Source organism: Genypterus blacodes, unplaced genomic scaffold, assembly GCF_046128005.1.
Source record: "Genypterus blacodes isolate CSIRO-AG114 ecotype Tasmania unplaced genomic scaffold, CSIRO-AGI_Gbla_v1 ptg000111l_1, whole genome shotgun sequence".
Taxonomy (NCBI): domain Eukaryota; kingdom Metazoa; phylum Chordata; class Actinopteri; order Ophidiiformes; family Ophidiidae; genus Genypterus; species Genypterus blacodes.
In genome coordinates this window covers 460848-476382 of record NW_027466915.1, presented here as the reverse complement: position 1 = coordinate 476382, position 15535 = coordinate 460848, and the positions used below count along the sequence as shown (strand labels likewise).

At 39.1% G+C, this 15535-nt stretch overlaps 1 protein-coding gene across 2 annotated transcripts in view; it reads left to right on the top strand.

Annotated features, from left to right (window-relative positions):
• tmem132e (transmembrane protein 132E) overlaps positions 1-15535 on the top strand; it is a 273517-nt gene that overhangs the window by 246579 nt on the left and 11403 nt on the right. For both annotated transcript variants that reach the window (XM_076161302.1, XM_076161301.1), the window contains exons 6-7: positions 3614-3819; positions 9834-10113. In XM_076161302.1, the coding sequence (XP_076017417.1) occupies positions 3614-3819; positions 9834-10113 (486 nt within the window). The remainder of the gene's footprint in view (positions 1-3613; positions 3820-9833; positions 10114-15535) is intronic.

The window sequence follows — 15535 nt, the reverse complement described above, 5'->3', positions numbered from 1 at the left end:
TATCGTAGACAGTAAGATGTTCTGCGCTTTTTGCTAGTAATGCCAACTCAAAATGAGTGGGGAGTCTGTGAGGTCTACAGTCTAGTACCCCCAGTGGGTTCCTCCCAGAAAAATATCTTATACAAAAAATATCTTATACTTGAAATACACCCAGTGTTTCAAAAAAGCTCAAAATGTAGCAGTAGCATCATTTTCACAGTCTGTGTCATTAATCTTAACAACAACAGGCTAATGGGGGTTGGCTCATTTAGCTAAATGAACTCATTGCTTGCACGGCTCCTGAAGGCAGCTTAACAACACATTTATCACATGAAGAAAAGCTTCATAACAGCTACAAGACACAATCCCAATAATGCCAGCCATATGTCAGCTTTCATTCAGAGTTCATTTAATACATATGTCAAACCTAAATGGGAACACCATTTGGCAAAATGCTTTGGCAATTCATTTGCCATAAGTTAAATGTGAAATTCCTGGAAACTTGTACATTCTACAAAAAAAATCATTCAGTTTTGTATGAATATGCTTCTCTCAACCATCTTTCTTTTGTGTTGTAAAGGATTTATTTGTTGGCATCCGGAATTTTGACTTTGGAACATCATTAGGGAAATCTCTTCTCTAATGTTTGCTCTAATGTGTTTGTATTATTTGTGAAATTTGGATTAACTCGCCAACATAATTACAACTCTTTTCTGTGCTTCTGATTTCATTTATCAACATCATCATCACTGTTTCCAGTCCGCAGGTTTTTTCAGTTGGTTTTGTGCTTTGGGATGGCCTGGTGGCTCGATCATTTGTAGTGGATGCCATGTATCTATGGTAACTGCGGCTCATGTCCAGTCTTGGATCTGTGGTGCATGTCATCCCTTTTCTCCTGACCTTCCCTATTATCTAATAAAAGCAACATGGCCTGTATGCTGTATAATTGGCAAAACAACAATTTTGTTGCCGGTCACAGTAATTATTCCTTGTTTATTCCTTGAGTAACTCCGGATTCATTCCATGTTTAATTAATTCAGACACATTTGTGAATTATGAATTACACCATTACTATTTTATCTCCTCAGGGTCTGTGAATTACATTATCGTCATGATGAACCTAAATGATCAGTAACCCCATCTTTTAGAGTCTTGGTCCTCTCCTGTCATGGCTGTGACTTGTCTGTGCTTCTTACTGCGCCTCTGCACTCAGCCTGGTAGTGTCGGTGCTTTCCCACATAAAATATTTACCATCAATTTGACAGTGGTTTGCAGTTAAGTGGTTATGTATTAAATAGGTTGACATTGCTGCAAAGACTAAAAATGTTTTTCAGCATTATGGCTTCTCAAAAGTAACACTACTGCTATTTCACAATGCACCGTGGCAACAAAAGCGTCAAGTTACTGCTGTGGACACAGACCATGTACCACGAGAGAATAACAGCATTAGTGGTCTTTTCAGATGTATCTCATCACTGTAAAGTAACCTCAAGTGTTGCTCCCATGAATGACAAAGCTCCTTTATTGGAACAGTTCAAGCAATTAATTCAGTTAATGTTATGGAATTAATGCGTGAAAGGCCCTTAGGTGTCTTCACCTTTATTAACACAGCTGGTCTTTTCATCCTGCGCCATGTGACTGGGATGCTTCATGAAACCCATTGTAGCAGCACTTGTACTTGTCCTGTTGATCTCTCTCCACCCAGACAATCTGCTGGCACCATGGAAGATGCCACAGTGCATTAACAGGAGTGTGACAGCATGTGGCAGCTCAGTGTGTGAAAGCTCCTCCTCAGCAAATCCCCCACCACACCACACCTCCACAGGGCAACTGATACACAGAGCTGCTAACAGCTTTTGACTTACAATTAGCCAGCCGAGTTTATCAGCTGCAATGGCTGCAGGAGCTGAAGCAGTGCTGAAGCTGGAATGTACAAGGACCGTTGTGACCCAAGTGTGTGACTTTGTTTGTGTGTGGGTAAAGGAGAGTATCTGTCAGGGAGCTCTACCCAGCTCTACAGACAAGAAGACATACTGTCATTAATCAAGGTGGTTGGGTCATTGTGTTGATTTACTCCTTTTCTTTCTTTTGTAACTCACTTTGTACAGATAAGACGTATCCCAGCCAGAATAATAACATTGCATTTCCAAACTAAGCCCAGCTACTGGGGAAAATTATGGGGTCAAGTCCTATAAAATTGAATTAACCGAACCAGAGGGAAAGACTGTCATCTTAAGAAGCCCCTCCAGCCCCCGGCCCCTCCCCCCACTCTGGCCTGTCTGCATGGAAGGGGGATTTTATTACTCAGTTCTCCTCCCAGTTATGATGAATCCCCAGCCCTGAGAAGACTCGCCAGCCCGACCTCCATTTGCAGAAGATTAGATCCTCTGATTACAATGCCAGCCACCTCCCACCACCATATAAATCTTCAACTGGAGCCCAAAACCAAAACCCTCCAGATCCATTGCAGTTAATAATTTAGTGTAACAGGAGACAAGTATTTATTAAAATACTGCTGAAGAGCAAGTTTTTTTCACTTGATGAGAAAGCTAAAGCATGGGTTAAAGTTAAAAATGGCAATTGCTAGGATTGAAAAAGAAATTTGCATATAATAAATTGATATAATGTGTCATGGCTTTGTCATAAATGATAGCACTGCATGAATATCTCATGAAAGGTAAATGTTTGGATCTGTTTACTAATGGGCCATGTTGCTGAGTTCATGTGAAATGTGAAACTGCTCTCAGCTCTAGTGTCACATGATTTATTTGTTTACCTAAAAGCTTTTGTTGGCATATTATGTGTGTGTGTGTAATTGTTCATAGATCATTACACTGAGAACAGGGATGAGAGGTGGTGGGGTGAGGACGTGGCTTGCATGCTTGATTTACACTGTACATGCTTAACAAACGGGACTCTACACAGTATAGGTAATTTAACTGCATGAGAGATGCAAATTAGATTAGAGAACAACGACACTCGATAAGCATTGTTTACAGCAGAGCTTATCAGTGTTGTTCCCATCAAAGCTGACAAGCCTGCAGGTTGATATCATTGCAAACCTCTGCAGCATCTGATTTCACTGATTCTTTCCAGCACTCTCGGGCCTAAAAGGCACATGGTGGAAAAGCTTGTTTTACAGTTTGCATCCTATTCTTCTTGTTATATATCGCAATTGCTCTGCGATGTCAACCAAATGAGTGTATTCTAAAACTCACTATGCTTTCATATAATACATGCTATGGTTTTCTTCAGATGAGAACACATTTTTTGTTGCTCTGGAGCAAAGTGAGACCCGGACCAATCAAACTGCTGTGTATTGATGATGTGTATTTTAAATCTGAAAAATACAAGAGTGTCTCTGTTCAGCCCTAAACTCTGATGTGGACTGTGTGTGAAAGTGCCCAAACTGACATGGTTTATGTGAAATTTTGAACAGATTTAATGCCATTATATTTGCTCAGTTCAACGTATGAACCTTGAAATGCTTCGTAATAAATTATGAGCTTGACAACCACATCCATGCCATGCTGTATATCATCATCACATATCTCTGCCACCAATGTGACCATTACCATATAGATGGTCTCTGACTTTTGACCCTGATCTGACTTTTGACCCTGATCTGTCCCAGGTGTCCATGAATTGTGACTATGTTTTCGTCAACGGGAAGGAGACACGTGGCTCCATGAATGCCAGAGTCATCTTCAGCTATGAGCACCTGAGTGCACCGCTGGAGCTGACAGTTTGGGTGCCCAAACTTCCCCTTCAGGTCGAACTATCTGACAACAACCTCAGCTTCATCAAAGGCTGGAGAGTTCCTATCCTGCCTGACCGAAGGTAAGACTCAGTTCTCCATGCAGAGGCAGTAAGCATGCAAATTCCAATGTGCTGATCATGCTGTTGTGATTGAGTTCACTAAAATCTCTGCATTCTATTCTATTCTATTCATTAATCTGTAAGGAAAGCACAGAAAAGTAGTATAACATTTTTAAACTCCTTGGATATCCTATTTGGTCCATTATTATCCATTCCTTTTTCCAAAGAGCATGGAACCCCAGTCATAAGCATTTTCCATTAGCTTTGATGATATCTCTTGTTTTAAGCATCATTATAGTCATATGAACCTAGTTTGAACAATAAAAGCACTGGAAGAAAAGACCTACTGCAACACTGAGTCAGTACACTGACATTGTTTCATTTACATTAATATTGATAACAGAGTTTGGCCCATCAAGCTGGTTATTTTAGTTGTTCCTCCAGACTGACAGGAACAGTCATAGTTTAATGTGGCCTAAAGTTGTTCAGTGTATTGTATAACAAATATATTGGTTTTTAGTAACAAATGACTTTCACCGCTTGCTTGTCTATGACCTTGGCAGGTTGTCTTGTGTTGGGTGTATATCCCTGCAATTGTAAGGGATCAAGGCCAATTGTGTGGCCTTCATGTCTATATTATACAACCTCTTGTCAATAGAAGGAATCCAGCAGGTAATGAAAAATTGAATGAGCTGTTTCATACAAGCCATAAAATGGTGGCAGAGGGAGTAGGAGGCTGTTCAAGCCAGGACCCAGGTGAAACATTTAGTCGTAAGGAACCCACACTCATTAGAATGTCTGGTATTATCATCAGGCATGAAGCTGGAGCAAACAGTCCCACATCCCTTTATTTAAGAAATGGTGGGAGCATTAATGCTCATGCGGGCGGTTGCTGTCGCTGCTGCACCAGAGAATATCACTAAAGACCAAATTCATATTTATCCAACCTGAATACAAATGGCCTATTTAGGGAGTTGAAGAATTATGGTATTTTGAATGACCTAGCGTGCTTCGCAAACATCTTACAAGATCCCAAATGAGCTATGATAGGCTGTATTACAGAAGCTATATTATTTTGACATTCAGAATGTGGCTTAAATCCCCACTTTACCAGCCTTATTTTCCTTTTCTTGAAAAACACCAGACCATTCTTGCAGATGAAGAATCATATATGTCCTTTTTCAGATTTGTGGGAGTTTCATATCTCATTAGTTTGAATAGTGCTGGCTGTGCTTGCCTTTGTTTACCAGCCCTCTGGGTTTGCTGGTCGCCTCACATGATGGTATAACTCTCGTATAATGATATCGGCTATGTTATTTCTTTCCGGTGAAAAATTGGTAATTGTAAATGCACTGTCTCAAGCAAACTGCCTGAACTCCACAAATACTGCTGATCTATTATCAATGCATATAACTTCCATTTTGTGGTTTTGAAAATGATAATCAGCGACCCACTGTGAGTTTTTTTAAGTTTTCATGATTGCCACACAGTAGATCCAGTGGAATTCATTTCAGTACAGGTTAAAAAAAATCTCTCAGTCACGCTGTCATTGTGATGTACATTCTTTCCTTTATTTGTCCCCATGGTTGTACTTGGAAATATCAGCAACAACCTGCAGACAAATACACTTACCATCATTCTCCGTAATACCACACAAGAAGCACTCAAGTGACTGACACAGACTCAACTGTCCTTCCCACAGGAGCCTTGTTGTTTTCTATGGTACAGTGATATTTTGGGAGGTGCTGTTGGCCTTGACTTCAAATGTGTGAGGTGCAGAAAGTTTTGTTTTGCTGCGCTACAGCTGAAGGCAGCGGGCTGGCACTGTCTTTTCCAATATACTGTTTTTGCATTAATAAATCATAAGTCTGTACCACCATATCTTTTTTGCTATATCCCGTAGAGCTTAATTTCATATGCACACTGTTGAATGAAGGGTGAGCTAGCAGTGTCTGTTTCTTAGGGTTGTCTGTACTGTACTATCGTCTTGTGATGGCCAAATGAGTTAATGTTGAAGCCTTGAACTATGGTATTGGTTCAGTACTGGTGTGGCATTTATAAACCGCAATGTGTGTGATTTTTATTGCTGACTGAAAACTGGCTTGATGATGATCATAAAAATATGATCAATCCAACCAACATTGTGTGTGTGTGTGAGTGTGTGTGTATGTGTGTGTGTGTGTGTGTGTGTGTGTGTGTGTGTTTTGTCTAATTTTTTATTACTTTACTTTGAATAAATTGTGTATCAGCCTCCCTTACTCACAGGTTCAGTCCAAGTGGTTAATAAGGATGTAACCATCTTGTAAAAACACATATTATTCAGGATATCGTGAACATAAAATATATCCAACTATGAAATGTTTATAGAAATTGATCCAGTTGTAAATTATTAATTTTAACCTTTTAACATATAAGAATTGCGCAGTTAGTAAATGCATGTTAACATAGATCCTAATCACTGGATATTAATTTAATGCTGCCTTCACTTCCATTACATTTCATATGTTGATTCTGCTGCACCATCCTTTCATTATTGCGTTCATTAAGTTGCTAGTCTATCTACCTAGAAATAAGCAACATTCATTTATTGGTAATGGTTTTTCTGTCTACATTTCTTTAAAGCAGAGTACAAAGGGTCAATATGACAGGGAGCTCATTGGGATGCGGTGCCCCAACGAGTGTTAATACAAGAGCATTGCTTTATTTCTCCTACAAATGTATGATGTGTTTGCATGATATTTTAAAATGAGCTTCAGTATGGTACAATTGTTCACTGACTGCGTTATCCTTGCATCAGATTTTTATGTCTGTAATCAGAATTGACAATATTCTTCTAGAGAGAAAATATTATTAATATTAACATTATTTCCTGGAAAAGAGTCCGTAAGATAAACTTTTCCTGACCCAAGAAAGAGAGAGCGAAAGAGACCGTGTCCTATAGGGTTTTCCTTTGCCCTTAACTGAATGAGCAACTGAGTCTGCAGGCTCAGCACCTGCCATGGAGTTAACTTGCTTATCTTCTAAATACAATAGAAAGTGCATGTCCTAAAGCAAGACACAAACACACAGCATTGCAGTCTATGAGAGACAGGCCTGATGCATAGAGGTCTATAATGTGCTTTGTAGAGGAAAAATCCATTACTGTGATCACTTTTACTCTTTTCTAATGTATTCTATTATCAAGTCAGAAGTAATTTGATTGATCCAGCTGCTATGTTTGATGAGAGAGTAGATGCCTTCTTAATGTAGAAAAGCTATTAAACAGCAATATGTTCAACAATATTTGATAATTAGGATTTTTGCCATATGTTGTTTTAGGAGACTCAATGCAACATTATTATTATCCATCCATCCATTATCTATCACTGCTAATCCACTAGTGAGTCGCGGGGTTGCTGGAGCCAATCCAGGGGTACACCCCAGAGAGGTTGCCAGTCCATCGCAGGGCACACATAGACACACAAACAACACTCACTCTCACATTCACACCTACGGACAATTAGAAGTCAACAAATTAACCCGCATGTCTTTGGACTGTGGGAGGAAGCCGGAGCGCCCAGAGAGAACCCACGCTAACCCACACAGAAAGGTCCTGATCTCAAACCCACAACCTTCTTGCTGTGAGGCACAAGTCCTAACCACTGCACCACTCACACATTATAGAATATAAATACAATATAAAGATTTTCTACACAGTGACTGACTTAATTCAGGGCCTGTTCAACATCATTCACTAAGAAAAGCAACGGGTGACTTGGACTGATTTCCACTGGAATGTGATAATGGGCCATTATCTCCTTGCTATGATATACATGTTTGAAGTAAACATCCTTTCACTTCCATCATGCCAAGAGAGCTGGATTTATGACACCTTGGCAGACAGTTCACCAATTAAAAATGACAAGGATTCAAAAAAAAAATCAATTTTTGGAAAGAGATTAAGATTTGGGACAAGGTTATGTCATCAAATTATTTCAATAAGACAAAGAACACTCATGTCATCATATTCTCTCAATTTCTTGTCATGTTGTTTCCTCCATACACACACATCCCTCTGCTTGTGGCACATTCCTGAAGTTAAGTTGCTTCTCCCTCACATGTTTAGTCTAACTTTGCAACAAATGGTTAATACGGATGTAACCATCTTGTTAAGCACATATTATTCAGGAAATCATTCACATAAAATATTTACAACTTCAAGTTTCTACATCAAAAATTGACTTTTGCAGACATCTTATGTCACACCATGTGCTCTCCACTGCAACCTTCACTGATTCACTCTGTGTATATTCCTATGAAATTCATAAGTTTGTGTTACAATGAATTGAAAGTGATCCAATAGTCTATTATTAGAACAGAGTTAAGAAAAGAGGATTTGTTAGTAAATGTAGATCAACATAGATCCTCCTGAAATGTTCACATGAAAATGTAATTCAGAAAAAAAACTGTAAAATATGTCAAAGTTTTATAGACAATATTCTGCAATTAACACATCAAGGAAAGATTGACTTGTTTTTAGAGAAAAGTTAAAAAGAATCAGCTAAATATATTGTAACATGAAATTGAAATACGATAAAACGATCAAAAAGCACAATACATTTTAAATCTGCAATTGATTATGTAATATTATGCAGAAAATTACAGTGACTGCAAAAGATTACTGCATTTTTAAATTGCCAAATTCAGCAAACCTCACACACGTGATAAGTATTCAACCTATGATTAGCCGAACCCAAACCTGCTTCCCAAGCATAAGTCATTCAGATTCAACGCAGCATGAAGATTTTACTAGCTACTCCAAGATAGGGAGGATGTTTACCGTACTTGTTTGTGGGACTGCAGTGGTGTGGAGAGGTCATACGCTAAGATGAATTAAGAATCAGATGCAGCAGGTGGGACAGGTTAACGGATACACAAGCTTCTTGATGCAAAGCACTTTGATACTGAGGGAGTGTTGCCTAAGCTTTTCCAAGCTCTTGGGACAGGGGTGCTGAGCCTAATAATGAGTCCTGTTCCTTAAATCAGTGGGTGGGATATACACTTTGACAGCTCGGCTGCTTCTGCCTCTGAATGTCAAGTGTTTTGATTGTTAAGTCAGAGCAAACATTAAGCAGAGGTGCTTTTTAATGAGAAACTGGCAGACTTTCAGGCCTGCTAAGGGAAGTTGGATAAGCCATACATCTTGTTGTAGAGCAGATTGCACCTGGTGGGGGATGCACCTGGCATGTTTAACCCGACTGCCCAGGGGTCTTGTGATTCTCGTGAAATAAGAAGGGCATCAGTCCAAATCCCAGCTTTTTGGTGCTTATCTTTCCTTCCTGCTGCCTTGGAGTAGCTTTTCCACATCACCACCGCATCACAACTGATAATGTGATGGATTTGTGTTGAGTGGTACTGAATTTCTCATGAGTGTTAAAATGTCAAATTATAAAATAAAATGAAAGGAGGCCCCCAAGAACAGTACAGCACAGCACAGTGCATATTGTAGCAGCAGCTGCTCACTTTGAGAAAGTGATCAATGATGAATGTGGATGATTTGCTCTATTGATGATATTACCAGGAGTCCTGACACTTTTTTATTGTCAAAATATGGAAATTACTGGATAAATCCAAAGCTACATAATCTTGCGTATGACATTTAGCACATACTCACTGTTGTACATCATGTTCCCTTTTGCAGGAAACTGAGGAAAAATATAGAAACTCTAAGCTTGTGGCAGTGTATTTGATGGAACTGATGCTCTGTATGTAAAGTGACTTGAGATAATCTCTGTTTTGATTTGGTGCGATATGTATATATGCATATATATATACATATATAGAGAGTTGAATTGATTGAACAAGTTCACAAGTTGAATTGATTTAATGAAAATGTGTACAATTACTTGGGGAAAATCTGAAGAATGACAAAAATAATTTCTTGGGCATTTTGCATAGGCTGATGTACTGAACAATGAAAAGGACAAATTTCTTTGTTGTAAATTGTGAGTTTTTTGTTGTTCATTTGTCAAACTCTACTTTTCTGTCTCTCCAAGGAGCACCAGAGACAGTGATGCAGACGAGGAAGATGACGACCGACGGGTGAGCCGAGGATGCACCCTGCAGTACCAGCGGGCTTTGGTCAGGGTGCTGACGCAGTTTCACACCACCTCCACAGAGGGCACTGACCAGGTCATCACGATGCTGGGACCCGACTGGCAGGTGGATGTTACAGACCTGGTCCAGGACTCCCTGAAGGTGACCGACCCAAGGATAGCAGAGCTGGTAGACAGGACCGTACTGGTGGGCCTGGAGCTGGGATCCACTGTGCTGAAGGTAAATGGATCATCTTAGCTGGTATCATGAGAATCTTATCATTGATACCTATTGATACTTCGACTACGTGGTTTATACTTTCAGCTGGACAAGGGGTTTGGAAGTAGGGAAATTTAATTGGTACCAAAGCAGCTAATTTTAGCTGTAATTTTAGTAAAAAACAGATCATCAAGCAGTTTGATATCACAGCTGTAACAAAGTCAATGTGACAGAAGCCAGGAGATCATGTCAGTAAATGTTCTGGACTGCATGTTCCTGTGGGATGGATTACTGCTTATGTTACCTTCTAAAAGAAAGACCAGTAAAAAATAAGCACAGTTTTTGCCATAGTTGTGCTGCTTGACACATGCCTAATATGTATACCTGGACCTGGTTCAGGCTCTAACAGAATTAACAGTGTGCACAAAAGGTCAATATGTCTGCCGGTGCCTCAGGCCACACATCCCATCAGACACCACAGCAAAATATGCATCCTGCAGTATATCAGCCCGCATTCATGTGGCATCCTGGCCACTGATAACACACTATTTGCCACAATTCCCACAATTTTACATTTTCATTCCTCTAACTCATTTCCAGTAAGAGAAATGAAAATTTTAAACTAATGATGTATCAGCGTGGAGTGGAATAGATGCTCTTGTCTCTATAATTTGCAATCTCTTCTCCCTTGAGAATTGCATGTTAACATCACAGACATACTGTGCTAACGGGTTCCTTTACAGACCAAAGCTAATTCCATCTGAATAGGGCTTTTGATGATAATGACAAGAGTTTGATGATGACATATTTGTCCTTTCCAGTGATCCTCCTCTGAAATTTTCAACTGAACTTTGATGTTCTTGCTGAGTTTGCCTTGTATGCTACAGTTGATGTCGCCAATGACAGGGGGTATAAATGTGTCAGCAGTAACAAGTGTAGAAGTCTTCAGAGAGACAGAAAGGTACAGAGGATAGGAGTCATTGACAATGATTTACTAATGCATCACTGGCCAGATAGAAGTAATGGTCACTGAGAGATTCGATCACTGTACCTGATCACAGTTTGAGCCTGTCAGGAGAAAGAATAGTTGTGTGATGGATGCATCTGATCATGGTGAAACGGGCTGGAAAGATTTGTTGCCACTCCAGTATTTTAAATCAGCAATGGATCATTTCAAATGTGTTGACAGGAATTAATAATTGTACATCGATTTAACACAAGATTTAATCTGCCAAGATGACACAGTTATTGTAAAATATAAATAAGATATTGTAAGGTTAATTATTGTGTACCTCTTACAGATTTCACATACTATAGCATTACCCCAACTGAAATCATCAAGCTCTTCTGGTGCTGTGGGATCACTAATAACTAATGTAATTGGATTGCAGTGATCTAGAGAGAAACATCAGGTGTCCTTCAACTCCCTTATCATCTAAGCAAATTAACACAGTGTCCGATATCATTTAACTTGTACTACACCACTACACAAAGGTCAGAAATGAGGTCAATTCAGACACATTTCCTGCTGGATGTCATCCCCACTTATTAAGTCATCTGTCAGAATTCGCCACAGTGTCTCACTTTCTTAATTTTAAGTGATGTATCCACCGCTGTCCTCAAATTGAAACTCTAGCTGCCTGTAGATGAAAATATTGTCAAGCATTTTAGAACTTAAAATCCTTGAAATTCTTGGGTAAAACAATCATGAATGAAACTGAAATGAGATTTCTGTGGGGTCGCAGGCCATCCTTCTGGAATGATTGCTGCCTTAGAAAACTCAGATGACAAAGGTCTTAAACAAGTTAAAAGATTTCTATTGCATGGAGCATATTTTACTGAGAAAAGTGGACTTCTTAGCAGATTTTCCGAAATTCTCAACAATGCTCTTTTGTACAGGCAATTTCAGTCTCATGAATAGTTTGAATTAGTCTTAGAGTCCAATTCAAAATTGTCCCCCAGCTCATGTATATGAATAAAAATATGGGGTGGTTTCCATTTTGTAAAGTATTTCAGACATTAGTTTAATTTCTTTATTTTGTGAGGGGTGGTTAACAATTAGTAAGTATATTAAATCTTTCCAGGACTCCCTGCACAAAAAGATAAGGAAACATAAGGTTTAAAGGTAAAACAATGAAAATGGTAAACCCTACTTGTTCTGTAACATGAATGGTTATATTCTACAATTATGAAGACTCACTAAATGTGGTGGGAGATGAGGGGGACATAAGCCATAGGATTACAAAGATAGCTTTGCTAATCGCTGCTTCTGAAATGGAGAGACAGGTTTGGATTCCTCTGATCATAGATTTTGCAAACATTGTTTTTGAGAAAGAAAATTACACTAACTACGCAGCTCCACCTTCAGTAGGTGGCATGATACTTTCAGTTCGTCTTTTGAGCACCCAGACTTGCTTCATACTACTCAGAGAACGGTGGAATCTTATTGATTCTGTGCATGTGTATGTCTTAATCTAATTTTTGCATTTAAAAACAGTAAAGACAAAACTCATGTATTCAGTTTAGCATGTAAATGTACTGAGTGGGATAGCGTTGCTGCTCAGGTAAGACCTAAGATTCACACTGATTTCTCCTGTGTAAATGCAAAATGGATAGGTCAGATCAGAGAGGAACGCTTTATCTGCTTTAGAGATCAACTGAATGGGATAAGATGTCATTTAAGTTCCATTACCAACAGACATGATATGTGTTCAAAGCAAATACTAAAATGTAACCAGCTTCATGAATGAGGGAATATGGGTTCACATGAAATCTGGCACTGCTTTATGAATTACCCTCATTGTCCATTATCTCAACACTACAGCGCAGAATACAGATGGTTCAATATACAGAGGTCACAGTTCTTTGTGGAATCAAATATGTCAAATTATCATTAATAATCCTGATCCTGACTGAATAGTTTTCTACATTACACGAGTTTGAGGAAAATGTTGGATTTGTTCATAAAGCTCAAATCTATAAATAAGCTCCTCCCACTATAGACAGGGCTTGAGTAAATCAGATCGTTTAACCATATGTAAAAACTGACAAATCATAAATGTGATCACTTAACCTTGTACAGCCTGTGAAACAGCAGACGAGGAGAGAATTGTTGCATTCAAATGTCAAGGTTAATTTGCATCCCTGACAATCTCATTTACATTCTACATCAGAATCTTAAATGTATTGAAATAACTAAGCTACATCACCTAACTCACCGATCACATGCAGCACCACAAACATGTTGTCAAGGCTCCTGAAGCTGCATATCTTATGTACAGAAGAAAAGTCACACACGCCCACGCACGCACGCACGCACGCACGCACACACACACACACACACACACACACACACCTACACACACACACACACACAGCTAGTACTCCTGACATGATGTAAGACACAAGCTGACAATCATTCCCTGTGTTTCTCCTCATCTCTTCTGCCTGCCAATACTTTGTCTAATAAATCTATCCAACGTGTCCACACACAGAGAGAAAGGCAATTATTATATTGGTGAGCGTACACCAGGTACACTAGGCTGCCAGCTTAGAATTGCTAGGAGGAGCAGGGACCATGTTGTTGTGGAGGGAACTCTTTTCTGGTCTCCTTTGTAATTGTAGAACTCTTTGGTTTACCGTAGGATACTATAGGGTAAGACTCATTGGCTAGAAATGGTGAGAACGGTAAAGTTCTCCTTATGGTGATTTTCATGTTTTCATCGTTCACTTGGTGTCATATGATTTTTCATTTACGTTTACAAGTATTCTAGTAAACGTAGTGGTAGTCTTCAATGGTTTCAGTTTCAGTTCCATGTCCTTTTTACTTCAGATTACTTTTACTTCAGGTATTTTATTTTGATACATGTTAGTAGAAAGTTATTTTGTATTAATTTTTTACGCATTTTCAAAAGGGGTATTTTGTTTTTGTTATCAAAATATCAGCTAGAGCACAGCTTTTTGTGCAGAAAGCATTCAGTGTAAAAGGCGTAAATGATCCTGTCTCCATCCAAACTGACTTGTCAGTGTGACCAGGAATGGCTTTCAAACCTGCATTCAATATTTCTGTGGAAAACTCCTCAACTCAACTTTAGACGGGTGATATTCTATTTCTGTAAAGCTTTATTTATTTGTTCTTGTCTTTGACATCTTTGACAAGCAAATCAAATAGATGCTGTCAAAAATGGATGACACATATAATGCATTTTCAGATAAACCTGTTGAAGATGTTGTATTATGTGCTCCATTCTGTCTTCACATCATGTAAAGCAATATGTGGTACAATATGTGTACATTTTAAAGCGATATGTGGTTTTCCACTGTGAGCTTTTCAGTGATTCAGCATTTTGCTTTGTCAGGTGTAAATGATGACTTTGACCAGGAAAGCATCCAAATCATGTGATTGCTAGCACAAAGCTAAATTCTCACATAGCTTTTGTTGATATATTTTAATCTCATTAAATATTCTTCAAAGGTATATCATCTTATTTGCATAGTTTAAATCTATACTATGAATAACCCAACATGTTGGGAAGGCACGCAGTCTGCCATGGTCACAAAAACATCCATGTTACATTCACATACTCACTAGTGAAACCACGCACCTATAAACTCACCTCTCACACACACAAACGCAAAACCTTGTGCATATAGACTACTGAAATTGCACACACATACTGGTAAAAGAGCACACACACAAGTAAAAGTAATACTATGTACATCCATACTTGTTTGAATACTAGGTGATTGTAGCATGTGTATGCGCACCTGTCTAGGTGCACACTCATGCTAGTATGTGTGAGAGGTATTTATATTGTCAGGGAAGAGGCGGGGCTTGCGCCACACCGGCCGCTGAAGCGCCACACAGCGAAAAACCAAGGCTGTTGACGTCAAGAAAAGTAGCTTATACTTGCTTACAAGACAAAAAGCACATCATGCTCTTGTATCAGTGCCACAGAATAAAGATTATGAGAATTAAACTTTACACTACGGGTCTCTACTAGGAAGGAAGACCAACTGATCACAGCCTTGTTAGCGTAACATAATTCACGTCGTAGGAGCTTGCATGTGTGTAATTTACTATCTTTTATTATTCTATGCAAAGTGTCAGAAGGAGTCAGCTTTGGGATACGGGAATGTTTGCATTGAGCTTCAACTTGTTATAAATTATATCCCAATATAACACATCTATTATGCTATTTAAAATAGCAGCAGCTTGGCCAATGCGAGCTGCGTTCGTTCAATTTCACCAACAATACACCAAACCTGAGCAAATGTGTTCTGCATGTCAGTGTCAATCTGCCGCTCAGACAGATCATTGATTTTTCTCTTAGCATCAGGTGTCAAAGGTAGTTGAAGAAGCTGTTTGTGAAGGCCACACGGCAAGGAGAACATGAAAAGTCTTAACTCTGTTCATGCTTCAGTTCACGTCTCCTGGCTGCAG